The sequence below is a fragment of the Rhinatrema bivittatum genome, chromosome 1 (genome assembly GCF_901001135.1).
Source record: "Rhinatrema bivittatum chromosome 1, aRhiBiv1.1, whole genome shotgun sequence".
In the NCBI taxonomy this organism is placed as follows: Eukaryota; Metazoa; Chordata; class Amphibia; order Gymnophiona; family Rhinatrematidae; genus Rhinatrema; species Rhinatrema bivittatum.
Genome location: NC_042615.1, coordinates 675,924,688 through 675,951,358, shown reverse-complemented (window position 1 = coordinate 675,951,358; position 26,671 = coordinate 675,924,688). Strand labels below are relative to the sequence as shown.

General features: G+C 42.8%; 2 protein-coding genes across 6 annotated transcripts in view; one reads left to right on the top strand and one right to left on the bottom strand.

Annotated features, from left to right (window-relative positions):
• TMEM167A (transmembrane protein 167A) overlaps nt 1–11,847 on the bottom strand; it is a 126,806-nt gene extending 114,959 nt beyond the window's left edge. The window contains exon 1 of the mRNA XM_029573893.1: nt 11,716–11,847. Within this exon, the coding sequence (XP_029429753.1) occupies nt 11,716–11,718 (3 nt within the window). The 5' untranslated portion in view covers nt 11,719–11,847. The remainder of the gene's footprint in view (nt 1–11,715) is intronic.
• The window catches only part of XRCC4 (X-ray repair cross complementing 4), a 607,418-nt gene continuing 592,545 nt past the window's right edge, over nt 11,799–26,671 (top strand). For 2 of the 5 annotated variants that reach the window (XM_029573821.1, XM_029573857.1), the window contains exons 1-2: nt 11,799–11,897; nt 21,711–21,777. The gene's annotated coding sequence lies outside the window, so the exon portion shown is untranslated. The other 3 variants (XM_029573838.1, XM_029573829.1, XM_029573847.1) reach the window with 3 other exon arrangements.

Genomic DNA, 26,671 nt, shown 5'->3' with positions numbered 1-26,671 from the left:
TTCCTAACCCGTGGCTGTGCACAGGTTAGGAAAACAGATGCTTGTAAAACTGTGCGTCCGTTTTACTAACCCGCTGACAGCAACCTCTCCTGGGCACCTGATGCCAAGGAGGTGCTAGGGATGCAAAATTTTCCCTAGTGCCTCCATTTTACCACAGCAACTGATTTCAATATTAAATTGGGCGCCGGGAGAGGTGGATCGACACAGAGAGAGCAGGTGCTCACTCAAGAGCACCCATTTAACATGCACCGATACTGCATCGGCCTGTTAATGGGGAACTGTTGTTCTTTAAGTGAACTCTAGGGATCTCATGCCAATTGCCCTAGGGGGAGGGAAGATCACCTACCTTACTGATTTGTCCCATGCTCCAGACCCCCTGCTTGGCCAAGATCTCCCTAGGGAAAGCAGCAAAATAAAGAGACCACTGCCCCAGGCACCGCTTTCCTCTGCCTTTCCTAATGGCCTGAACTTTGCCTACCATCTATTGGAGGCAGAGAACTATCTATGCCTTCCCTGTTGTGCCTGCTATATAAGGAGGGATGTCATGTCAAAAGAGTCTCCCCTCTGCCTCCAACTGCTGGCACGAATGACGAATCCCATTTGTCTGGACCGGTCTGATAGACAATGAGGAATTTGCATTAAAAATATAAAAACACGTTACCATTAGTCTGCATTAAATGCCAAATGGAGAAATTATTTACCTGATAATTTCATTTTCCTTAAAGTACACAGATTGGTCCTGAGACAATGGGTTATGCTCCCCTGCCAGAAGATGGAGACTGAGTAAGGCTGCAAGCTGAAGACACAGTACATATACCCCTGCCATGACCTAGGCCCTCCAGTATTCGCTTCAAAGGCTACTGTGGACATACTAGTGAAAAGACTTGATTAACAATATGATTAAAAACATAACTGTAACTGTACTCAACCAACTATAAACACTGAACTCCAGTAAGAATATAGGTACCCTAATCTAGGGACTGGATGAACACTTACCTGTAATCCCTTGGAATTGAGACCCACTCGGGAGAACCCATGGGCACAGTTCTTAGGCAGTCTACACTAAGGAAAACAAAATTATGAGGTAAGTAATTTCTCCATTTCCTAGTGTGTAGCCAGATGGACTCGGGACCAATGGGGTGTACAAAAGCTACTCCCGATCGGGGCGGGAGGCTGCCCATGGTCCGGTCAATATCACCCATGCAAAGGCTGCGTCCTCTTGGGCCTGTACGTCCAGGCAATAAAATCTGGAGAAGGGTGCAAGGAGGACCATGTCGCCACTCAGCAGATATCGACAGATAACAGCAGTCTTAACTTCTGCCTATGAGACTGCCTGAGCCCTAGTGGAATGATCTCTAACCTGAGAAGGTAATGGCTTTCCAGCCTTCACAGAGGCTCCTCTAACCACCTTCTTAATCCAGCGAGCTATGGTAGCCAGCTAAGCTGGTTCGCCCTGCTTCCTTCCACCGTGGTGGACAAACACCAGACCAGTTCTGAGACTTCCAGATACCGCACTAGAAGTCTCTTGCCATCCAAATGACAGATAAGATGATATTCCTCCACGTTCTTGAGTTTATCTAGGGATGGCAATGAAATGGACCAATTCAAATGAAACTCCGAGACTACCTTGGGCAAGAAGGATGGAACACTACAAAGCTGTATCTCCCCTGGAGTCATCCGGAGGAATGGCTCTTGGCACAATGCCTGCAGTTCAGAAATGCGACGTGCCGAGCATATAGCCACCAGGAACACCGTTTTCAAAGTCAATAAACGCAAGGAAAGACTGTGCAGCGGCCGAAAGGAAGGACCTGCCAAAAATCCCAGTAGTAAATTAAGATTCCACAAGGGAACCGGCAACCATAAGGGAGGTCGGAGGTGCTTCACTCCCTTCAGAAAACGGTTCACATCAGGATGAGCCGACAGGGAGGCCCCATTCACCTCACCCCTAAAACAGGAGTTAAGGGCGAAACGTTTATTCAAGCCGTCCTGCAAAAATTCCAGAATAAATGGGTTTTTGACTATTCAAGAAAAAACACTGTGATCCTCGCATCAGGCCTCAAATATTTTCCAGACCCACACATATGCTACGGACGTGGAGAACTTTCGAGCGCAGAGTAAGGTGACAATTACCGCTGCAGAATATTCCTGCTTCATCAGGCGAGCCCTCTCAAGGCCAAACCGTAAGACAGATCCCTGTGTGGTGGGAGGTGCGGGGGGGGGGGGGGTCCCCACTAGGAGTCTTTGCATGTCCGGATACCACGGACGCCTGGGCCAGTCTGGTGCTACTAGTAGGATTAGTCCCCTGTGGTGTTTGATTCTGCGAATGACCCTTCCCAGCAGGGATCATGGAGGGAAGGTGAATAGCAACTCATCTTCCGGCCAGATCTGAACGAAAGCGTTGATTCCCAGGGACCACGGATCTCTTCTGCGACTGAAGAATCAAGGAACCTTTGCATTGTGAGATGCGGCAAGCAAGTTGATTGACGGGAGGCCCCAGCAATCTATCATCAGTTGAAACATTTTGGTTGACAACACCCACTCTCCTGGATCCAGACTCTCCCTGCTTAGAAAGTCTGCTCCGACATTGTCTTTTCCTGTGATGTGGGAGCTGAGATTATCTATAGATGTACTTCCGCCCACTCCATAAGGAGGTCTCTCTCCTGTGACACCTGCTGGCTCTTGGTTCCTCCCTGGCGGTTGATGTAGGCCACCATCATTGCGCTGTTTGACATCACGTGGACCGCTTAACCCTGGAGTCTGTGGATGAACTATAAACACGCCAATACGACTGCCTGGGCTTCCAGGCGAGTGATGTTCCAGAGGGCTTCTTCTTCCGTCCAACGTCCCTGGGATGTCAGTTCCTGACAGTGAGCTCCCCAGCCCCGGAGACTCGCAGCAGTCGTGAGAACCAGCCAGTTCAGGGAGGACAGGGACATGCCCCTGCTCAGATGAGCTTCCTTCAAGTCTTGAGACTATGGGTTCCAACGTGATAGCAGAGCGCGCTGAAGTGGATGCATGTATGACCTCGCCCACAGAAATGCGTGCAAGATGATGCTGCCGCGGCCTAACACACAGTGTGCCGACCAAGCCTACAGCGGGGCCTACCCCACTGGAGGCTGCTCAACCCGCTCGGAAGCCCAATTCCCCTTACCCCCAACGGGAGCGGAAACGATATCGATACAACGTACCGAGCATGGAGACCGAGGGAGTCCCTCCGAAAATCCCTCTATTAGTCTCTGAATTGGGAGGTAAATCTTCTTCCGGTTTTTTTTTTTTTTAAACTTACCTGGGCTCAATGCTTACCGGCTGTGTACAGAGAAGGTCTGTGGCTGCGAGGGGAGGGGGCTTTGGCCGTCACCGCCACGCTCTGCTTCCTGCACCTACTGCCTTTCAGCTGCGTAAACACGTTGTGAATTGGCTACCATACCAAGGCACACCTCTGAGGGATCCTGGAAATCGCCTCAGGAATTCTCAACTGGGGAGGAATCTTTAGGTATCTCCGCAAGAGAGCGGGGCTCAATTTTCTCCAGTTTAGAATGTAGAATTTTTCCCTCCAAAAATTACAGCAATCCCCCATAGGGAGAGGTAAGTCCACCATCTGCTGGAAATGGAGAATACTGGAGGGCTGTGGTCACAGCAGGGGTATATGTACTATAACGTCAGCTTTGCAGCCTTACTCTGTTTCCATCTGCTGGCAGGGGAGCATAACCCATTGGTCCTGAGTCCATCTGGCAAATCACGCTAGGAAAATAGACATTTAAAACATATAAATGCACTTTGGTAAATAGATCCTTAAATGAGAAGGCTAAAATAATGATATAAGACTTGTCTTACAATAGACTTATAATCATAATGCACATTTTCATGCATTAGCCAGCATACTAGAAAAATGTATTCTTGTGTTGGACTTCATGAACTTTGCTCTGGCTGTTCTATCAGGGCTCATATTCCACTCCCTTGTTGTTCATTTCACCCTCATTTGGGCATACCAGTCTTCTCACTGAACCCATTCCATCCAATCATACAACATGAATCAGGGCCCTACGACTGTAACAGATATTTCCATTTAACTTTTGCTTTCTATGACAAGCCGACAACTGTGCAAACAGGAAGCTCACAGTCAAACAAACTCAAAAGGAAACCCAGTATCCTGTTATTAAAATCTTGTACTAAAACTAGTGCACAGACTCCAGCTGCAGTAACACACAACCCTTTTTCATTTAGCTATCCTTTAAATAAGACGGTAGAGAAGAAGTTTTATTTAATCACCATAATTTCTTGTATTTCCCTTTTTTTTTTGATCCAGCAATTTCCTCCTACTCAATCTGAATCAGAGCTGGAATCTGGTGCCATGACCTTCATTTGCAACTACCTGGGATTTTTTCCCTATTTGAAACCTGTTCCCATTATACATAGTTTGGTCAGTGCGTTGTGGTTAGTTGGTTCTGTGAAAACTGTATATTTTATGCAATACAAGGGATGAAGTTCCATGTTCAGATCTATAGACTGAAGACAAGACACATGCACACTTCTGTAACAATTCATGCTATTAACTTCTATGAACCCAGATGAAATACTATGAAAAGCTGATATTAGAGAAAAAAAAAACCAAAAACATGAGCCACATATTTGCAGAAACTTTTGAGAACTATCTATAACTCCTGAGTGTGTGCAAAAATTGCATGGTCACTCTCCTGTTTTTCTCCTCTTGTATCAAAACAATGGGAGACATCCCTTGAAGAAAGCTAGAGTGACTCTAACCCAGAGTGCACACAACGTGACACATGATTGAAAGGGATGGCATCACCTGTGGCTGTCTGAGACACATTGCTGAAAAGGTATAGGCCATGAAACAAGACAATGGAACTTTGCAGAAAACACCATCATGAAGCAAATATGAATGAAGACTGATCAGCTGACCTCCATGCCTATCTGATCTACAAGAAGCAATTTGACTAACTGCTGGTAAGTCCTATTGTATTGCTTTCAAGGGTAATAAATAGCAGTGCCTTGCCTCCGGTTTACATCTCTCTCTAATAATCCATAGTGAATGGAAAATATCTAAAATGTCTGTAAAATTATATGCTATAATCTTAATGTTGCAATTTGTATTAATACCCTGAAATTATTATGTTTCTCACCAGTATACACTGGATGGACTATTTTGGTCTTTATCTGTTGATATTTACCAAGTTACTATATGAAATACTTAGGAATTTAGACTTTGCTTGATAGTAAATAGATTCAGATATCTAATTTCACATATTCTTCTCCAAATATATAGCACACATGGAAATTTACAGCCAGATGTATTAAGCATTTTTCCTACAGATGCAAAAAAATGTGGAAAAATCTTCAGTGCATAGGACCATTAATGCTGGTAATAAACTATAGATTTATTATTTTTGATCTGCAATCGGAAAGGCCCTTTATTTATTAAAACCGTTATAGTCTGTATTATCCACAATTCTAAATAACTTACATCATAACATATATAGAAGCAAATAAAACAGGGAGGAAAATGGAGAGACTCGAGAGAGTGGAGGGCAGGAGGACAGCGACGGGGTGCCTGCTTCAGTTCAGGGAGCTGAGAACATCTTACCTACTGTTTTAACCCTGCTGATGTCATCAAGCAAGGACAGGACTCCCGATAAAGCCGGAAGGTCTGTCGAGGCTCAGACAGAGGAAATAGGAGAGACACACCTCTCTCTCGAGAGGAGGGCAGGACGCCAGCAACGAGGTGCCTGCTTGAGTTCAGGGAGCTGAGAACATCTTACCTACTGTTTTAACCCCGCTGATGTCATCTTGCGGGGACAGGGCTCCCGATAAAGCCGGAAGGGCTGCGGCGTGCAGCCAAAGCCGCGCACCAAAGGGGCGCACCCCTTCTAAATTTTTTTCTATTCCTTTTCCTTCCTACTAATCTATGGGCAGGAAAAGAAAAACAAAATTTCTAACTTCATCACCGGGAGTTCCAGTAATTAGAGGACCTATGGACTCCCATGTGGCAAGGCGGGTAGATCAATTTGCTAGACATTCCATACCGGAAATTTCCTTCTCATCAGGATCCCCGGAGAGTCCAGCCCAGATGCAGTCACTGAGACCTAATACTCAAAGTATGGTACAAGGGACTGGGGGGGACAGTAAATATTGTACAGGCTGGTAATGTACTAAATACAGAGAGTGGGAGGATACAAGAAAGTTCGGGTGTACTGTCATTACAAGAAGTGTCTTTGGATAGTAATACAAATCCTGAACTAATGGATCCTCAAAATATCACCTTAGGTGATATATGGAGGGTACTCACTGATGTAAAGCTTTATCAAATTAAGAAGAAGGACACAGTTGAGATTAATAATAAGACAGAGAAACATGAGAGTTGGTTAAATCAAATTGATGAAAATGGTAAGGTAATAAATACTCAGATAACATCGATGCAAGCATCTAACAATTCTTTTGTTAAAGATAGCTTAATAATACATCGTCATCTAGAAATGTTAGAAAATGAAAATTGTATTAGGAATTTAAGGTTTCTCAATTTTCTGGTATCTAGATTGTTGTCCGCTTCTGAATTACTCAAGAAATATTTGATAGAAATTTTGTCTGTATCTACAATAGATGATAAAAGTATTTCTAAAACGTACTATATACTCAAGTCAAGGATTCAAACTCAAGGTGTGGAAGAATTAGACATTGTACAACGGGAATCTCCAAATTTGACATCTTTTTTAGAGGCCTCAGTGGATGATATTCCCAGTAGAGCAACTTTGCTAGTCTCATTCTGTAGAGAACAGGGTAAGAATTTAATTCTGCAGAAATTCTTTAGAAATAAAGATTTTCTTTTTTGTGGACGTAAAGTCCAAGTGTTTCCTGATGTTGCCCATAGCACGCAGCTATGGAGGAAGCAATTTTTGGCAATGAAGCCAAGAGTTATATCCCTAGGTGCGATCTTTTACTTAAAATTCCCGTGTAAATGTTTAATTATCTTAAGAACATACCATACTGGGTCAGACCAAGGGTCCATCAAGCCCAGCATCCTGTTTCCAACAGTGGCCAATCCAGGCCATAAGAACCTGGAAAGTACCCCAAAAACTAAGTCTATTCCATGTTGCAGTTGCTAGTAATAGCGGTGGTTATTATCTATTTTCTAAGTCAACTCAATTAATAGCAGGTAATGGACTTCTCCTCCAAGAACTTATCCAATCCTTTTTTAAACACAGCTATACTAACTACACTAACCACATCTTCTGGCAACAAATTCCAGAGTTTAATTGTGCGTTGAGTGAAAAAGAACTTTCTCCGATTAGTTTTAAATGTGCCCCATGCTAACTTCATGGAGTGCCCCCTAGTCTTTCTATTATCCGAAAGAGTAAAAAACCGATTCACATCTACCCGTTCTAGACCTCTCATAATTTTAAACATCTCTATCATATCCCCCCTCAGCCGTCTCTTCTCCAAGCTGAAAAGTCCTAAATTCTTTAGTCTTTCCTCACAGGGGAGCTGTTCCATTCCCCTTATTTTGGTAGCCCTTCTCTCTACCTTCTCCATCGCAATTATATCTTTTTTGAGATGCGGCGACCAGAATTGTACACAGTATTCAAGGTGTGGTCTCACCATGGAGCGATACAGAGGCATTATGACATTTTCTGTTTTATTCACCATTCCCTTTCTAATAATTCCCTACATTCTGTTTGCTTTTTTGACTGCCGCAGCACACTGAACCGACGATTTCAATGTGTTATCCACTATGATGCCTACATCTCTTTCTTGGGTAGTAGCACCTAATATGGAACCTAACATTGTGTAACTATAGCATGGGTTATTTTTCCCTATATGCATCACCTTGCACTTGTCCACATTAAATTTCATCTGTCATTTTGATGCCCAATTTTCCAGCCTCACAAGGTCTTCCTGCAATTTATCACAATCTGCTTGTGATTTAACTACTCTGAACAATTTTGTATCATCCGCAAATTTGATTACCTCACTTGTCATATTTCTTTCCAGATTATTTATAAATATATTGAAAAGTAAGGGTCCCAATACAGATTCCTGAGGCACTCCACTGCCCACTCACTTCCACTGAGAAAATTGTCCATTTAATCCTACTCTCTGTTTCCTGTCTTTGAGCCAGTTTGTAATCCACGAAAAGACATCGCCACCTATCCCATGACTTTTTATTTTTCCTAGAAGCCTCTCATGGGGAACTTTCTCAAATGCCTTCTGAAAATCCAGGTACAATACATCTACCGTTCACCTTTATCCACATGTTTATTAACTCCTTCAAAAAAGTGAAGCAGATTTGTGAGGCAAGACTTGCCTTGGGTAAAGCCATGCTGACTTTGTTCCATTAAACCATGTCTTTCTATATGTTCTGTGATTTTGATGTTTAGAATACTTTCCACTATTTTTCCTGGCACTGAATGCAGGCTAACCGGTCTGTAGTTTCCTGGATCGCCCCTGGAGCCCTTTTTAAATATGGGGGTTACATTAGCTATTCTCTAGTCTTCGGGTACAATGGATGATTTTAATGATAGGTTACAAATTTTTACTAATAGGTCTGAAATTTCATTTTTTAGTTCCTTCAGAACTCCGGGGTGTATACCATCCGGTCCAGGTGATTTACTACTCTTCAGTTTGTCAATCAGGTCTACCACATCTTCTAGGTTCACCGTGATTTGATTCAGTCCATCTGAATCATTACCCATGAAAACCTTACAAAAAAACAAATTTATATTTCAAGAACCCACCCACCTAGAGACATTCTTGATGGATAAAGAACAGGGGTGATAAAAGACTGCAATAAAAAGAATAGTCTCTTTTTAGTATATGTATACTTATTCTTATTAACTTAGGTTATTTTTCTTTTGTATATCCTCCTGTTATTGGGGACTTTATATCTGATGTACTAAGGAATATCTCTCAACAATATTATTATTTGTTCCTAGTACTAATGATTAATTTCTTGATTTTTGCAAATGTAAAAAATTTGTTGAAAACCTGAATAAAATATAAATTATTTAAAAAAGAAGCAAATAAAACATACATGCATAACAATACAACTCGATGTTGCCTGCAAAAAATAAATATGTCCATCTAGTATTTCCAAAAGTAAACCTGAGGTTTCACGGAAATGCCTGGCCAAAAAGTTACGTTTTCAATTTCCTTTTTAAAAGTTTTAAAGCAAGCCTCTTTGCTCAGAGTTTCTGGAAGCCCATTCCATAACAAAGGCCAGAACAGCATATAAGCAATCCCTGGCCTCAGTCAGCTGCACTGCCCGCACAGATGGAACATCTAACACTTTCCTGAAGATCTTAAACTTCTCTCTGGCCCGAAAATCTTTAACAAAGAGCTGATGCATAAAGGGGCATCGCTGTTTAGTGCTTTATGAATCAAAGTTAATATTTTAAATATTATTCTCTATTTAACCAGCAGTATAATGAAAAAAGGAGTTATGTGTGGTCCTATATAATAAAATATTAACCTAGTTGGGTGCTTTTTTGGTCTCTAAGATTTATTTGGTTTCATTTGCAAGTCTGAACACATTTTGGCATTACCACCATACTTACAGCTAATTCCCCTCACAAAACTGCTAACAACTGTAGTGATGGTTATGAACCCTGCATCCAGCTACCAGTGTCACCTTTATACAATGTGAATTGAAGATGTAAAAGCAGAAACCTCACTACAATATGAACTAAAGAGTATTGAATAAACTTTTTATATGTATATTCATTGCTTCACCATATATTCTATCATTCCTTTAATGAACACAGACATTAGATTTCATCTATTTTGTGAATTGATGTAATCTACTGGCTTTGCCGCACAATGGGCTTCAAGTGGTATCAGACACTTGTATTTCAGTCATTTGCTGGTTCATTTAATAATCCATCTCATTTAACTTCTACACAAAATTTGTGCAAAAATTCATGCTATAAAAACCGTATTAATAATCTTATCAAAAAGAATAAAAGACTCATCTCACTTTTAGAAGTCATGGAGTCACACTGTCAGCTTCATAATTTTATTGCAACCCTTTCTGACATAGGCCCATGTTTCAGTGGATATTACCGCCTGCTTCAGGGGCTAAATTGCAATGACCTTCAAAAATGGCCAATAACTCATACCTTTATATAATGACCATGTTTCCCTTTGTAGCATCCCCAGCCAATCTGGGAAGAGGAAGATTCAACTCTGATAGAACCTGAGACCTTTCACATGGCAGTGCAGAGTACTTGCTACCTAAGCCATAAGGCCAGCACTTTCAGTTGCTCTCTTTAACATATATCTCTATCCAATTATTTAAGTTACTGTCAAGCTTGGGACTACAGAATATGTACTGTCAACATACAATTTTTCTTTTCTATAACATCTGACATGAAACTATTTTGGGCCTGATTTCAATATATCTATATCAAAAGCTGATTAACAAACAGACTAGCTCTGAATATAAGGAAGACAACGATCATCAAACCCAGTAAATCCTCCATGTCGGTTTGTCCTTTGAACTTGTGGTTTGAGGGCTGTACAATCCCATAGTGAAGTATGGAATTTAGGAATTATCTTTAATCAAAGATTATACCTCAAAGCACATGTTAAGCCCCTTATATGCAGTTCCTTTTTTAAACCATGAATGCTATGTAACTTAAAATCATTTTTACAACCAAATGATTTCCATACAGTCCTCTAGGCCTTAGTTCTGGCAAGACAATTATTGTAATTCTATCTACATAAAAATAAAGCTATGGATGATGCAAAGCACTGCATACATGGACAACACAAGGAGCAGAAGCCAGACTTGAAAATAAAATCTTTGTCTTTCACATGGTATCACACATTTATTTATTTAAAGTTTTTTTATACCGGCATTCATGAAGCGTTCACATCATGTCGGTTTACATAAAAACAGGGGTGTAATGAATACAATAATGAACATAAATAAATGTGATGAAGAGATGCAGTTACAATTAACAAGGGCTATTGAACTGGGGTGGAGGAAATAAAGAGAGATAGAAGAAGTTAATTATATACATGTATACAATATATACACATCACTACTACTGAGCCACCTGATTAACCCCAAGCAGGTCTGTTTTTAAGTGATCTTTTCATCCCTTCAGATTCTAGCTCACCAAATGTGAGCTTCATCTTAGGGCTTTGAAAGTAGGAAGGGAGTACCACTACATGGTGGATACTTCCTAAATAAGTTCTTAAGTATAAAATGCATTTAGTTTACCAGTAACTTCTACTTTTACAATGCCCTGTTGGCATGTCACCTGATGGACTTGTCTTTGCATGCAGACATTTGTGAAGTGTGGTTTGATCAATAATATCTTAAATCAGAGTTTCTGCAATCACGCTGAAGATGATGCATAACAGTGAGTGTGTGTGTACACGAATTAGTGATCAGCATTAAGATGAAAAAAAAGATTACTTTTTTTGTAGACAACGAATATATTAGAAAAGGGGGACGAAGCGAACTAATAATTCCAAAGATAAAAGTCCACGCCCCTCCCCCACTGACCACTAAAAAGTTGATTTATTCGAACGTTTTTTTCCAGGTGCAGATCACAACCACCGCATCGCACAACGAAAGCAGCCACAGACCCGAAAGAAATCGGCACCTTGGCGCATCTCATCCAGGAACCAGCCCCACTCTGGGCCGCCCATTTCACCCAACCTAGAACAGCTAATAAAAATAATCATCACTCTCACCATAGTGAAACGCTCACAGCCACATCACCCTTCCTGCGACGCACCCGGAAACGACGCAGTCAGCTCAAACCGATTGGCTAATGAATTTCTGAAGTCATCTCCAAAGCGTCGGCTATAGCCCCCCTTCCTGTCTATCTCCTTGCTTTGATTCGGATCAGTATTAAGATTCAACGGTCGTTCTGGTGAGTGTTGCTATGGGTTCTGACGTCAGGGAACAAAAACATTTTCCGATTGGCTGACAGTAAGTGGGGGCAGCAGGGTTGGCCTCGCCGTTTGAGAAGCTCGGTGGAGCTGCAGGAGGAGGTAGGGTAGAATTGCCAGAGAAATGTGGACAGGGCACAGATGTTTGTATCGTGCATTGATGAGCACGGGTTAGATGGCGGCAATAAAGGGGTTTTTTTCGAAAAAGGCGCTGTTTGATCAGCGCGGGTCCAGACGGCGAGGTGGGAGCAGGTGTGCTGGATGCGGGGCTTCAGGATTAAAGAATTCTGAGATTTTTGACAGCCTGCAAAACTTGGCAGATAGGAACTGAATCTCATAATTGGACGCAGGCTCAGCTTTTATTCTGCTGCCCGAGGGTTTCAGGAATGCAGAGAGGGCGAGGGAAGCTTTCTGCAACTTTGTTAGAATTCGTTTATGCTTATTTAGTGTAAAAGTAGATCTTTTGGGGGTTTGATTAAGGAGGAGTGTACTAGTGATTACAGTAATGTCCTTTAAACTAGGAGACTTCTTCGGGCAAGGACTGGCCCACTTTTCTGCCTCCACAGATCTCACGTGTGCAATTTTGTTTAAAAAAATCCACATAAACTGTTTGCACAAAAATGTGCATACAGGTTAGCGGCCTTCCCTTGTAAATGTAATGGTAATGAAAGTATTAGCTATTACCCCTTCAATGCAGAGAGTAGTGTAGGCTTAATTTATGTACTCTTAATGCTGGAAATTTTACTCTTACATAAGATGTACCATAGTAGGTCAGACCAAGGGTCCATCAAACCCAGTATGCTGTTTCCAACAGTAGCCAATCCATGTCACAAAATCTTGGCAAGTACCCAAACATTAAATAGATCCTATGCTACAAATCCTGGCAACAAGCAGAGGCTGTACCCTATTGATTAAAAACAATTTATGGACTTCTCCAGGAGCTTATTAAAACCTTTTTTAAACTCAGCTACACTAACTGCCTTAACCACATCCTCTAGCAATGAATTCTAGAGCTTAATTGTGTGTCCAGATCTTTTTCCTGGGTGGTAACTCCTACATATGGAATGTAACTACAGTATGGGTTATTTTTCCCTGTATGAATCACCTTGCACTTGTCCACATTAAATTTCATCTGCCATTTGGACGTCCAATTTTCCAGTCTCACACGGTTCTTCTACATTTTATCACAATCTGCTTGTGATTTAATTACTCTTAAAAATTCTGTGTGTCATCTGCAAATTTGATCACCCCACTTTATTTCACCTTGGTGAATAAAGTTTCTTGTGAATAAAGCTTCTAGTGCTAGTATTAGTCTGTAAGGCTGATCAGGAGCTTGTGGTGCTGGGACTTGCCCCATTCACTTTGAATAGAGAATAGTGTTTTCCATCCAGTGTGTTATCAGCCCTGATGATTTTGCTTTGTTCAGCCCTGTCTTCCAAGAACTTCTTTACCTTTGTTTGTTCAGCCCTGTCTTCCAAGAACTTCTTTACCTTTTTTTCACCCACAGATTCTAGGATAAAGTAGCATGGTTGCCATGTTAGTCCACTTGAATGTTCAGAAATAAAGATTAACAAATAAAAACACACAATTATGACTTCAGTATTGAAACATACCCATCTAACAGGCTGATACAGTACATTGTGCGTCCAACCCCCCCCCCCCAAAGACTAATAGTGCCCGCAACATGCAAATCTATGTTGACGGCCCTATTAGTTATTCCTGCGCGATACAGTAAGTAAAATGTGCAGCGTTAATTTCTGTCTGTGCCGGAGAAGTGTACAGAAAAGCAGTAAAAACTGCTTTTCTGTGCACCCTCCGACTTAATATCATGGCGATATTAAGTCGGAGGTCCCAAAAGTTAAAAAAAAAAAGTAAATAATAATAATAAAAAAAAAATTTAAAAGCAGCACGCGGGTTGAAAACCGGAAGCTCAATTTTGCCGGCATCCGGTTTCCGAACCTGTGGCTGTCAGCGGGCTCGAGAACTGACACCGGCAAAATTGAGCGTCTGCTGTCAAACTCGCTGGCAGCCGCTGCTCCTGTCCAAAAAGAGGCACTAGGGACGCGCTAGTGTCCTAATTTAAATAAATTACTGAATCGCTCGCACAGGAGAGTGGGCGCTCTCCCGCGATTTTTACTGTATCAGCCTGTAAGAAAGTTAGCTAGGTAAGACTTATCTGTAAAAGTCGCTAGTTAGCCAGATAAATCTGGCATCGGGGAGAAGTGCCAGAGCTGTTGGTACTCATTGTTAGTGGTGAGAGAGAGCCAGACCTGTACTGTTACTGCAGTTCTCTGTGCCCAGATCTTTCCTGAGTTAACAGGTGTACGTGGCCTATGCAAAAGACCGAGTGCACATTTTAATGCTGGTTTGTGTGCAATTTGTCAGGTAGCACACTTTTAAAATTCCCAGCATATTAGCATATCTTTAGCTCACTGCATCAGGAATTAAAAATTGTGTTAATGTGTGCGTTAAAAAAATGTGTGCTGAATTTCAGCACACAGCTTTAATTCACACCATTGGGCTCATATTTTGTAAGAAAGAGTTGTATTTTCAATACATTTTTCCTTACTGTGATTAAAATGATGCCAGCAAGCTGAGTCAGCAGCACATATGTATTTACTATACCAATTCTAAGTGGTTGCTTTAATTCACTGTCAATGTAGAATTGTGTTTCCCAATCAGTTTGCCATGAGACTTAAGCAGGTGTGCCAATGAGAAGTCACCACTGCCTGATACTCAGGTCCAGACCAACACCTGGATTCAGCCCTTAGCACTTTGCCTGGAACATCTCCATACTTTCTTTTTATAGCTTTTGGAATCCATTTTTCAAGACTTTTTTCCCTCATAGAAATTGAAAACCTGCATAAAACATCTGCTGCCATTTTATTCTTTCACGTTTCCTTCTCATGGCAAATGATAAAAACCTGCTATACAAAATCTACTGGCTATAGTTTACTATGGCAATTGGCAATAGCTGTTTTTAAAGAGACAGTGCTGATTTTCCACAAGTGAGCATGGCACTCATTTTATTTAAAACCACTTGGTCCTGATCTTAATACCCACCATAGCTTTCACAACATGTATATCATGTCTTTTATTCTTGCCTAAGCATCTTTTCACTTCCATTCCCCTCTTTAATGCTCCATCACATAAACTCACATCTGTACTTAGTGCTTATCACTCTAAACTCTCCTGCTATGCCATAAATATCAGTATACAACACTCCATATATTAAATAAGACATTAGAAGTCAACAAAATAAAATCATAAATGACAAGAGGCAGGTGGCACATTATAGACTAACCAATTTGAGGCATGAGCTTTTGAGGACAGTCCACATGCCAGAGATGTAATAAATAGAATCATATACTTGCTCAGGTAAGTTTAAAAAAAAAAAAAAAAAAAGTCAGACAGAATAGAGGGGTGGTTGTAGGACTTCCTCCGGTCTCTGTGCTTGGCCCGCCATTCTGACATTCGTTCCTGCTCCTGTGGGAGTTAAGGGAACTGGACAGCCTGGTGGGTTGAGCAGCCTGGGTGCTCAACCCACCAGGAAAAAGCCTAGACCCCACTGTTAGGCTTTTTCCTGTGCGTTGCATGGTAGGCCGCGGCAATGTGTTTGTGAGCTTTTTTCCTGCGCATTCGGCTGCCTTCTTTCTCTTCCTTCCTTCTGGGATCAAGCAAGTACTTATTCCTTAGGGATTTTGAAGTTGTTTTCTTCCTTTTAAAATAAAGTTAAAAAGTTTAGTCAGGAAGTTGTGGATTTTTTCTTCAGGAGACTGTTCCGTCTCCTGGCTCTTGCCGGACTCAGGGGGGCTTTGCCCCTTGTGCAGTGCATAGCCTGTGTCCGTTACCTCTTCCAGGTGTGGGGACCGAGTCTGTCCAGGGCTCATCTCCCCCCTGCTGGCTGCCGAAGGGTCTTAATGTTACGCTGCTGTGCTCAGTTTATTTACAAAAAAAAAAAAAAGTGACACAGAAACAGGCTTAAGTTTAAAAGTGCTTCCAGTGCTTTTAATACTTAACTACAGCAGCAGACCAATATTCTGTGTCTTTCTCCCCCACAGGTGGTCCCCCACTACCTGGGCCTCATGGCGACCCTTTGCTATGCCAAGGCAAATTGGTTCTTCCGCCGCTGGAGGGAACACGGCTCGGAGGGCATAGATGCTTTGGCTCTCCTTGGCCGGCGGACGTCCTTCTGTACGTGTGTCGTTCCCCCCCCGTGGCCCCTGGTTGGGAAAGTTCTCAGAAGAATGGAACTCCACTGGGGTCCCGTGGTTCTGGTAGCACCAGAGTGGCTGCGCAGGCCATGATTCGCGGATTTTCTCAACCTACCGCCGGACGGACCTCTACGGCTACGCCATTTTCCTCTGCTCCTTCGTCAAGGACCTGTATTTTTCGACCAGGCCGATCGCTCCTGTCTAGCGGCCTGGTTTGTGAAAGATGACGCCTAAGGCGCAATGGCTATTAGGAGGAGGTCATCTTCACCTTGTTGCGGGCCCGGAAACAGTGGACTTCCCTGGCGTACACACGTATCTGGAACATGTTTGAAGCTGTTTGTGCGGAGTCAGGTATCTCAGCACTCTCCGCCCAGATCTCGTTAGTCCTCTCTTCCCCAAGAAGATCTTCTCCCCTCTCGGCTCTCTCCTGGGTCGGGTAGAATGTCATCACTGAATGGGCCACCCGGATGTGATTGGTGCCTGAAGGGCGTCAAGCATCTACGTCCACCTTCTCGGCCGCTTGCCTGTCGGGGAGTTTTTGTCTGATCCTTCGGGCTCTCTGTGCGGCTCTGTTCGAACCTCTCCGTCGCGCTACCTTGAAAGCTCTTACGCTTAAGACTGTCTTTCTGATCTCTATCTCTTATGCTCGTCGGATCTCGGTGATCCACACGCTGTCCTGTCTGGAACCTTTTGTTTTGCAATTTTCCGATTCCGGGGTATCCCTCATGATGGGCCCTTCCTTCTTAGTGAAGGTTCTTCTAACCTCCATGTCAACCTGTCGGCAGAACTCCCTGCGTTTTCCTGTGCGACTGGGGATGATTTCCGTAAACTTGATACTATATGAGTTCTACTTCACTATCTCCAGGTTACCCATGGCTTTCGGGTCTTGGTTCATCTTTTGTCCTCTGGAGTGGGCCCATTCGGGGTACGCCGGCTTCTAAGACCACTATCACGTGGTGGTTGAAGGAAGCAATCTCCTTGGCCTCTCTTTGTCGAGGACGGGCGATTCCCGAGGGACTTACGGCTCATTCACTGCGTTCTCAAACTACTTCCTGGGAGGATAGTCAATCGGTCCCTCCGCAGGAGATTTGCAGTGCCGCCACTTGGATGTCCTTGCATACTTTTGCTCGTCACTACCGTCTGGATGTGCAAGCTCCGCTTCTTGGTTCTTTTGGGCTACAAGTGCTTCGAGCGGGACTGTCTCGGTCCCACCCGGTTTAGGGAAGCTTTGGTACAACCCACAGTCTGGACTGATCTGGGTACCTACAGGGAAAGGAAAATTAGTTCTTACCTGTTAATTTTCGTTCCTGTAGTACCACGGATCAGTCCAGACACCCTTCCCTGTTTGTCTTTTTTCTGTCCTCTCGAAGCTTGTTTCTCTTGCAGATTCGTAGATTTGTAGATTTCCACACATCTTTTTTGTGCATGAATACTGAGCAAATACACCGGAAGCCTTGGTTGCCCAGCACCAAGTATATGCAAGAGCGGTTAGTCATACCATATCTATTACATTGTTCTACATCTGCTCCATTGAGCTTTATGGTTACTTGCTTGATCCTACTCTGGTTTTGTTATTTTCTGCTTTGACATTCGTTATACTGAAGGGTTACAGGATAGGCTCTGTCCTCATATAGGATATCCTTTCAGTTTTAGTCTGTCTCCACCTGCTGGAAAGGAGGCTCAATCCACAGTCTGGACTGATCCGTGGTACTACAGGAACGAAAATTAACAGGTAAGAACTAATTTTCCTTTCTGCCCATGATACCGCCTGAGCCCACTTGGATTGCGGTCTAATCTGTCTCAGTAAGGCAACTTCAGTAGCCACATAGGCTGTTGTAAAGACTTCCTTAATCCAGCGAGCAAGCGTTGCCTGTGCTCCTTAGTTACCTCCACCATGAAGCAAACCAGACAAGCAGACTTCCAAACAACCTTAGTCACCTCCTAACAGTGCCATAAAGAATATTTGATGTCGAAAGAACGCAAAGGTGGTACTCAACTTCACCTCTGTCCCTGTACAAGGCAGACAGATAAAAGGAATGATTCAAATGAAACTCTGAAACCACTTTAGGCCAAAAAAGGAAGGCACAGTCCGAAGTTGGACCGCTTCCAGGTCATACGGAGAAAAGGCCCACTGCATGGCCATTCCTGAAGAAAAGCATTGATGCCCATCGCTTTTGGGTTCCGCCTGCGCGTTGTTGAAGTTCACAAACAAGCCTAGATCTAATAGGCCCCAGTGGTTCACCAGGAGCAGAAGGTCTCATCTGCCAGCTCCCATTCTCTTAGTTCCATGTTTCTCCTGATTGAAGGAATTGGCTCTGATATTGTTCTTTCTGGCCATAAGAGAGGCTGATATGTTTAGGGGAAGCTGCTCTAGCCTCTTGGCGAATTGCTGGCATGTCAACCGAACCGCTCGTGCTTCTAGGTTGTTGATGTTCCACCACTGCTGTGCTGCATTTCACCACCAACCATTGTACCACCAACCCTTACACCAACAGTGAGCCCCCCCCCCCCCATCCCCGAGTCTCAGATGCTCACATCTGACATGAGTACTGACCAGTCCGGTGTTGTCAGGGAAATTCCTTTCATAAGATCCACCTGTAAACACGATTCCAACTGTAATCTCACCTCTAATGGGTGGAACAGTCTCACTGACTAGGTCTTCGACTGGACTCCAAAAGGAAATCAGTGGGCGCTGAAAAGGGCGCATATGTGCCTATACTCAGTGAGCCATTTCTAATGCGGCAGCCATTAACCCCCGGACCTGTAGATAAGACCCCCCCAGTAGGACAAACAGGGTTCCACAGGGATTGAAGTCGCAGCATTAAGGTGTGGATACGAGACTGCAGCAGGAATACTCTTCCCCGCCTTGTAACTGAACCTCAAAATACTCCAGGGTCTGAGACGACTGCAAATCACTCTAGGCCAGATTTCATCACCAAGCCTAGTTCCTGTAATAGGGAACCACCCTGCAGGAAGTGTGAAGACTCTTCCATGGTTTTGGTACAAATCAACCAGCCGTCCAGAGATGGGATAACTAGAATACGGTACTTGTATAGAGCCGCTGCTACCACCGCTATGAGCTAGGAAAAAGTCCCGGGAAACATGGCTAGCCTGAAGGCAAAACCTGAAACTGGTAAAGGCAATCCAGAATAGCAAAACTGACTGCTGATGTTCCCAATGGATGGGAATGGACATCCAGGGCTGCAATGAGCCTTCTTTCTTAGGCATGACCAAATAAATGCATATCTCTGCAATTCGAGAACAGGAATCACTGCTTTTGAGGTTCAACATCCATTGTAACATCGCTGCCACTTCTACTCTCTGCTGAGTGGAGTTAGAGAGACCATAAAGACATCCGGAGGAATGCAAAGAAAATCTAGAGCATACCCGTCCCAAGAAGCGTCAAGAAACATTGATCCGAAGTAATTTGGAGCTACCCATGGTAAAAACGGGATAGATCCCATCTATCTCCTGAACCAACACGTGAGCCTGCAAACCTTTATTGGAAGACCGAGGGGCTCCACCTCCAGAGTCCATATCCTTTCAAGGTCCTTGAGGGTGAAAGGACTGAGGTCTGCGGAAGGGACGGGACCTCTGGGAAGAATCTCTCTATAAGCCAAAAATGCCTCAAAGACTTTGCTTTAGAATAGCCTCATTTCTCCTATCCTGAGCATCCTTTAGTGCCACACCTCCCTCTACCAGGATGGTGGTACGGTTTGTGACAGAACACACCAAGGTATCCGCTCTAGGGAAACGCAAATAATACACTTTTTGGTCTGCGGATCCAAGGGGTATAAATCTGCCAAGACGTATCCTCCTGTAAAGGACACCTGTGGTGCACTCCATTCCAGATCAGTCAACTCCTGGAGTGCAACCCGGAGGGGAAAGAAACAAGAAGCCTTGCATAGGGTACCAAAAGAGGAACATTTTTGCATTCCCAAGAAGCCAGTCCTAGCCACTCCAAGGGTTTTCCGTGCTTAAGAGACCAAACTCAGCAACTCATTTTTAAGAAAGAAACAGAGCAGAGTTTGATTTGGCTGCAAAGGTGTGGAAATGTTCCCCATCACTATCAACATCATTTTGATTCATCTGAATTCGAGCTTAGACAGGCAGTATTGTGTCAGGGCGCTTGGCCGCGGAGCCAGGCAGGGAAGGACTTGCAATGCACCAACCAAGCTGCTTAGGCACTGCCGATACAAAAGAATAGCCCTGAAAGAAAGGTCCATTCCAGGCCCCACAGGCTTGAACCTGATGTCCTGAGAGCTAGTAGCTCCTGACATCTCGGCCCGTTGTCTAAATATTAGACTTTAATAAGGCGCTTGTCAGCACATTTTCAAACAAAGATATGACTCAGAATTTTAGAACAAATATAATTTTTAATATTTCATATCTTTGGAAGAACAGGAGCTATCCTTCAAGATGGGCATAGCAACGCTGTGTCTTGTAATATCTAGTACACACTGTTATTTTATACTTTCAACTATACATAGAAAATGCTTGTGAGAAAATCCTTCACCAATTTGTCAATGTCATAAACTAAACTTGTCTATCCTGAAAACAATCTCCTCCCACCATAAAAGTTCCTTTATCAACATGGCTTTGATGCACTTTGTTTCTTCTGATCTCCTTTTGATCTTCTGTGTTTTGTAAATAGATAGTAAGTCTGTGTTCTGAATAGATAGTGGGCCTGAATTCTGTTGCTGGTGCCAGACCTTTCATTAAAGCTGTAACCTCCGGGAATCTTCAGTTCACCTGGCTCCTGTCAGTGAGATAGGAATCTGTGAGAAACAAACTTGTATTTTGGTTTCTGTGAGAACCAAGCTTCCTTGTATTATGATTTAAATATTGCCATTGATGCCCTCCTGGCCTTTAATTATAGGCTTTGCAGAGCCTACAAGTTTCCCAGATCTTCCACATTCTTGAGTCTGAGGTGGTCAGAAGTTCACTATATCTCAGCAGTGTCAGTGTGAATCAGCCAGGTGAGTATTCTGGGAATGGCTAAATGAGCCAAAGTTCTGAATTATTATATCATTTCCCTCTTGTGTCACCTTCAATGGTAAAGGTGGCACATCAACCAGTCTTCGATGATGAGCCATAACAAAGGAACTTAAAATTGTGTCCTAACCACTAACCTTGGTATTTATCAGGTGTAGTGCATAGTTGTGTGTCCCTCTAGATTCCTAATTAATGTAAATGATACTCCCACAAGCATTCACTAGCTAATCAACCAATAACATTAAAACTGAATTACAATAGAAATTATCTAGTTCTATGGTTAAATTACAAATGTAATACTTTCATAATTTTAGTCTTAAACTAGAAATTACATTGCATAAGGAGGAAATACTATACTTAAACTAATAGTATGAAGAGAATGATTTGTTTCTACTAGAAAATAGTCTGTATGCTACAAATCATATAATATTGCATCACATACTAATATAACTAGCATAAAGCAAGAACTAAAAGAATCATTAAAGAAGAAAGTATATATGTATTCAGCGGGTGCAGATATGGAAATTTCGAAGTTTGTTTGTAGTATATTTTTATTAAGCTGTTTCACGTTTCTTTGGTGTTTAGTAAACTCCGTGGATCAATCAAGGGAGGTATACCTACTGGAAGGGGGGAAATCGTCCCAAGCATCCAGGTAACGCTGATACAGGCTTAAAGAAAGTGGCAGCAGAATGACCCTGAAGTGGCATGCAGCATAAATAGATAAGTGCTTAGGCTTCTTTGCCGTGGGTGCTATAGTTGTAAGCATGTAGGACGGTCAAAGCTCGCGCTTGGAATATGTGTGCATAAAACCTGCGCTCAAAATGGGCTCACAAAGTATGCACACACAAATATGCATCAGTATTTGTGCCTAGGCTGCACGCCCAATCTGGGCACCCAATAAACCAAGGCATCTAAGCAAGATGCACAAACGGGCGTACAGGCATGTGCCGAGTGGCCTGCAGCACAAAAAGCACACAAACTCTTTGCTTCCTACACTCAAAAAGGGAGAAGCCTGTGAGCGGGGCCTAGCTACATATACGCTGATGATATTCAATTAATACTTCCAATTAATGACTCAATTGAGAAAACATTAACCTTAGCCAACATATATCTAGATATAATAAAACAGCTCCTAAACCAAATGGAATTAGTTATTAACAGAGAAAACAGAATTCCTATATCTTGAACGAAAAAACATCACAATCATTCAAAACCCAATCACAATCAATAGCAACCAAAAAATACAACTAGCTGAGAAAGTCGAAACCTTGGAGTGATTATCGATACGGAACTAAGTATGAAACAACATATATCTCTAAAAGTAAGGGAAGGTTACGCCACACTTATGACTCTCAGACTTAAACCACTATTAACACCAAATGACTTCCGATCAGTACTACAAGCATTAATTTTTTCAAGCACTGATTACTGTAATGCCCTTCTAGTAGGATTACCCCACACCAAGATAAGACCACTTCAGGTATTACAAAACACAGCTGCAAGAATTTTAACTGGTAAAAGTAAAAGAGACCATATCACCAAAACCCTAATTGAACTACACTGGCTACCCATTGAACAAAGAATTCAATACAAGACTCTATGCACCATACATAAATTAATACACGACGAAAAGGCAGAATGGCTGAACACAGCTCTTCACGTACACGTCCCTAATAGAAACTTGAGATCAGCAAACAAAGCCCTTCTAACTATTCCCTCAATAAAAACAGCCAGACTAACTCAAGTAAGGGATAGGGCCCTATCCCTAGCAGGACCTATAATATGGATCACCATGCCTTTAGAAATCAGAACACAAAGAGTCATCAAAGCATTCAGAAAAAGTTAAAAAAAAACATGGCTATTTAAGCAAGCATACCACAAAGAGAATGAAGAGTAGAATCCAGGGAATTGTATGATGCGGTCAGAAGAACACACACATACATACACACACACATCAGCTTACTCGAATTGTGTGTGTGTGTGTATATTTTATTTTACCTTTATTAGATTGCAACAACAGAGGACCAGACTTAAGTGTTAATTTATCTTATAGCCAATATATTTAAAGTAGACATGACTTATCATAACCATTAAGTAATATTTAATATGAAACTATGTTACAGTATTTGATGGCACCTGTTTAGTTAATATAATTTAACACACTTAGTTTGAAATTATGTGCCTTATTGTGAACCGTTGTGACGGCAACTAGCTTAACGACGGTATAGAAAAGATTTTAAATAAAAAATAAATAGCCAAATGGCTGCTCAGCTCATGGAACTCCTGAAAGATGTGAGAGGGCTAGCCCATGATTGTTTTTATTAAAAAAAAAAAAAAAATTTGCCTGACCTCAGCTCTACATGGCTGAGAGCAGGAACGAGTTCTGGCTATGGGGGAAGTGAGATAAGCGCACACCACCAAACTTCTCTCAGCCTGCAATCGTTAATTGCACACTAGGGCTAGGCTCCTCAAGGCTATCGGACTGAAGCACTTGACGGAGGGAGGGACCGCACTGTATCCCTTAGGAGGCAAGTGGCGCTATATAGCTGTTTCGTTCCAAAAAGACATGTTGATGTGGCATGCAACACAATTGGGTAGGTGCTTAGGCTTCTTTGCTACAGGTACCATGTTTGTAAGTGCCTAGATTTTGCGCATATAAAACCCACACCCAAAATGGATGCATACAAAAAAGTGTGTGCGAAAGTACATGCGCCCAACTGGGTGCTTAGCACTGCTTGATCGCACAACTCAGTGCAGAGGAGCGGCCAATGGCCCACCATGAGAAAAGGCACAAAACCCCTTGCGGCCTATTACGCACCAAAAAGGGAGAAGCCTGGTGCAGGGCCTAGCCACACGGCTATCCAACCTTTCGAGCCTGCGCTACCACCTCATTTCACAGAACTCCTCAGAGATGTGAGCGGGATAGTCGAACGCTGAGTTAACGGACCCTTTCTCCTGCTTTCCTCTCACAGCTGTACTATTTTATTTTTTTTTTAATTACAAAAAAACTTTTATCTGAGCTCAGCCTTCCCTGGCTGAGAGCAGAAAAGGCTCCTGGCTACGGGGGGAAAGATCTAAAGCCTTCATTGGAGCCTCTCTTGGAACAGGTCCCAACTATGTGGGGAGAGGGCTTAAGCCTTCACCGCCGAGCCTCTCTCTGCTTGCAACCACTATTGAAATTTCTGGTCCGTAGCAGTCAAGGCTACCAGACTGAGGGCACTCTTCTGAGGGAGAGACCAAACGGTATCACTTCAGGAGGCAAGCGTGCTCTTGTTTTTCTATTATTTCCTTTCAATTCTTTTCTTCTTTCTTCCCTTCCTTTTGTTTTTTTACTCACAGGCACTCCCCAAAGGGAAATGCATGTTCGCCATCTGCTGGAAACAGAGAATGCTGATGTAGTGGCGGGATTATATGGCTTTGATGTCTGCTTTTGCTCCGTCTCCATCTGCTGGTGGCATAACAAACTCATTGGGTCTAAACAACCAAAATGCTAAGGAACAGTTGAATGATTATATCAAATAATTTTAATAATAGTTTTATTGGCGGTTGTATTTGTTCAAAAGTTTTGGTTATTTTTTGTTGCATATAGGGTTCCTTTTTTTTTTTTTAGAGCTTTGTCTTATAGTGTCTTTATGGCCCGTTTAAAACTCCCAGATATACTTGGTCTCATGCCAAGATATGTATAGTCTAGGGCAGTGGTTCTCAACCTTTTTTCTGTCGGGACACACCTGACAGATGGTTCTCACATGCGTGACACACTGACCCATGATCATCACAGGGCTAGATGTAAAAGTACAGTTTGCATCCACGGGAACCCCCCTGACCCACAATAATGGATGTAAAGCAGAATTATGACATTCCCCATACAACTCACCCTACAAAAAAGATGTTCTGGTGTCATCTCAGTAACAGCAACTCAAACTCCTTCTACTTTCAGGCTCAATAGCCCTACTTATGAAAAGACAGCAGTTTACCACCAATGCATGTCCTCTTGAGAAAACACAACAAATAAGACTGATAAAACTCTTTCATGCTAGTAAAATATCTCGGTAACAGACATAGAACCGACCTAACATACTCCCAGGATCTGTAGTAATGCACATAAACTAATCCGCACACAGTTACACCTGTATTATGGAATACACTCAAACAGGAGCAACCCTATCTATGAAAAGGCAACACTACAAATATTAAATCAGGCCCTAAAAACCAATACACCTCTTATTAGGAAAACAGAACTAGCAAGCAGCTATAGATCCCCACACAGAAATAATTGTAAAACTATACTAATAAGCAGAATAAATGTTTCACAACAACTATGAACAGAATAACATCCAACAATTAAAAACTCATAAAAACTATTAAAAATTCTCCAAACACCAATAAAATATTTCAAAAAAAGCAGGCACATCACATAATATTAAATAATTAAAATGGCAGTCAATCAAGAAAAATAAACTTAAAGACACCTTTACTTACCCCCTCCAGCAGCTCTCCTACTCCTCTTCCATGCAGGCTGTAGCACACATCAGAAGCAGCAGTAGTGGCTAAGCTCTATACTCATGGTCCTCTTCCTTAGGGCCCATGTCTCTCACATACACACTATACCAGTCATGCCCCCATGACCAGTTTCTGTCTCTCACACACCAATCATCTCCCAGTCTTTGACAAACACACCAGTCACCTTCCTGAACAGTTTCTCTCATGCCATACACACACACAGGCTTCCCACTCCCGTGTTCCACTTACATATATGGGCTTCTCACTCTCATAATCACTTTCTTTTTCTCACACACACTCACCAGTCTCTCACTCCCATGCTTGTTCTCTCCACATGCACAGGCTTCTCATTCCCATAATCACTTTCTTTCTCTGACACACATACACAAACACACACACCAATCACCTGATCTCTCTCATGCATACACACATACAGGCTTCTCACTCCCATGCTGTGTCTCGCACACACCCAGGTTTCTCACTCCCATGCTCACTCTTCACATGCACAGGCTTCTCATTCCCATAATCACTTTCTCTCTCTCTCTCTCTCTCTCTCTCACACACACCAGTCACCTGATCTCTCTCATGCATACACACACAGGCTTCCCACTTCCATGTTCTGTCTTACATATACAGGCTTCTCCCTCCCATGCTGTGTCTCACACACACCCAGGTTCTCACTCCCATGCTCACTCTCTTTACATGCACAGGCTTCTCATTCCCATTATCACTTTTTCTCTGTTACACACACACACACACCCCCCCACACCAGTTTCTCTCTCATTTCCATGCTCGCTCTCCATGTGCACAGGCTTCTCATTCCCTGAATCACATTCTCTCTCTCTCTCTCACATTCACATACACACTAGTCACACCGTCACCTTACCAACCAGTCTCTCTCTCATACATGCACACACACACACACACACACACACAGGCTTCCCACTCCCATGCTCTCTCTCACATAATCAGGCTTCTCACTCCCATGCTTTCTTTCACATACACCCCCACAACACCAGGCTTCTTACTCCCATGCTTTCTCACAT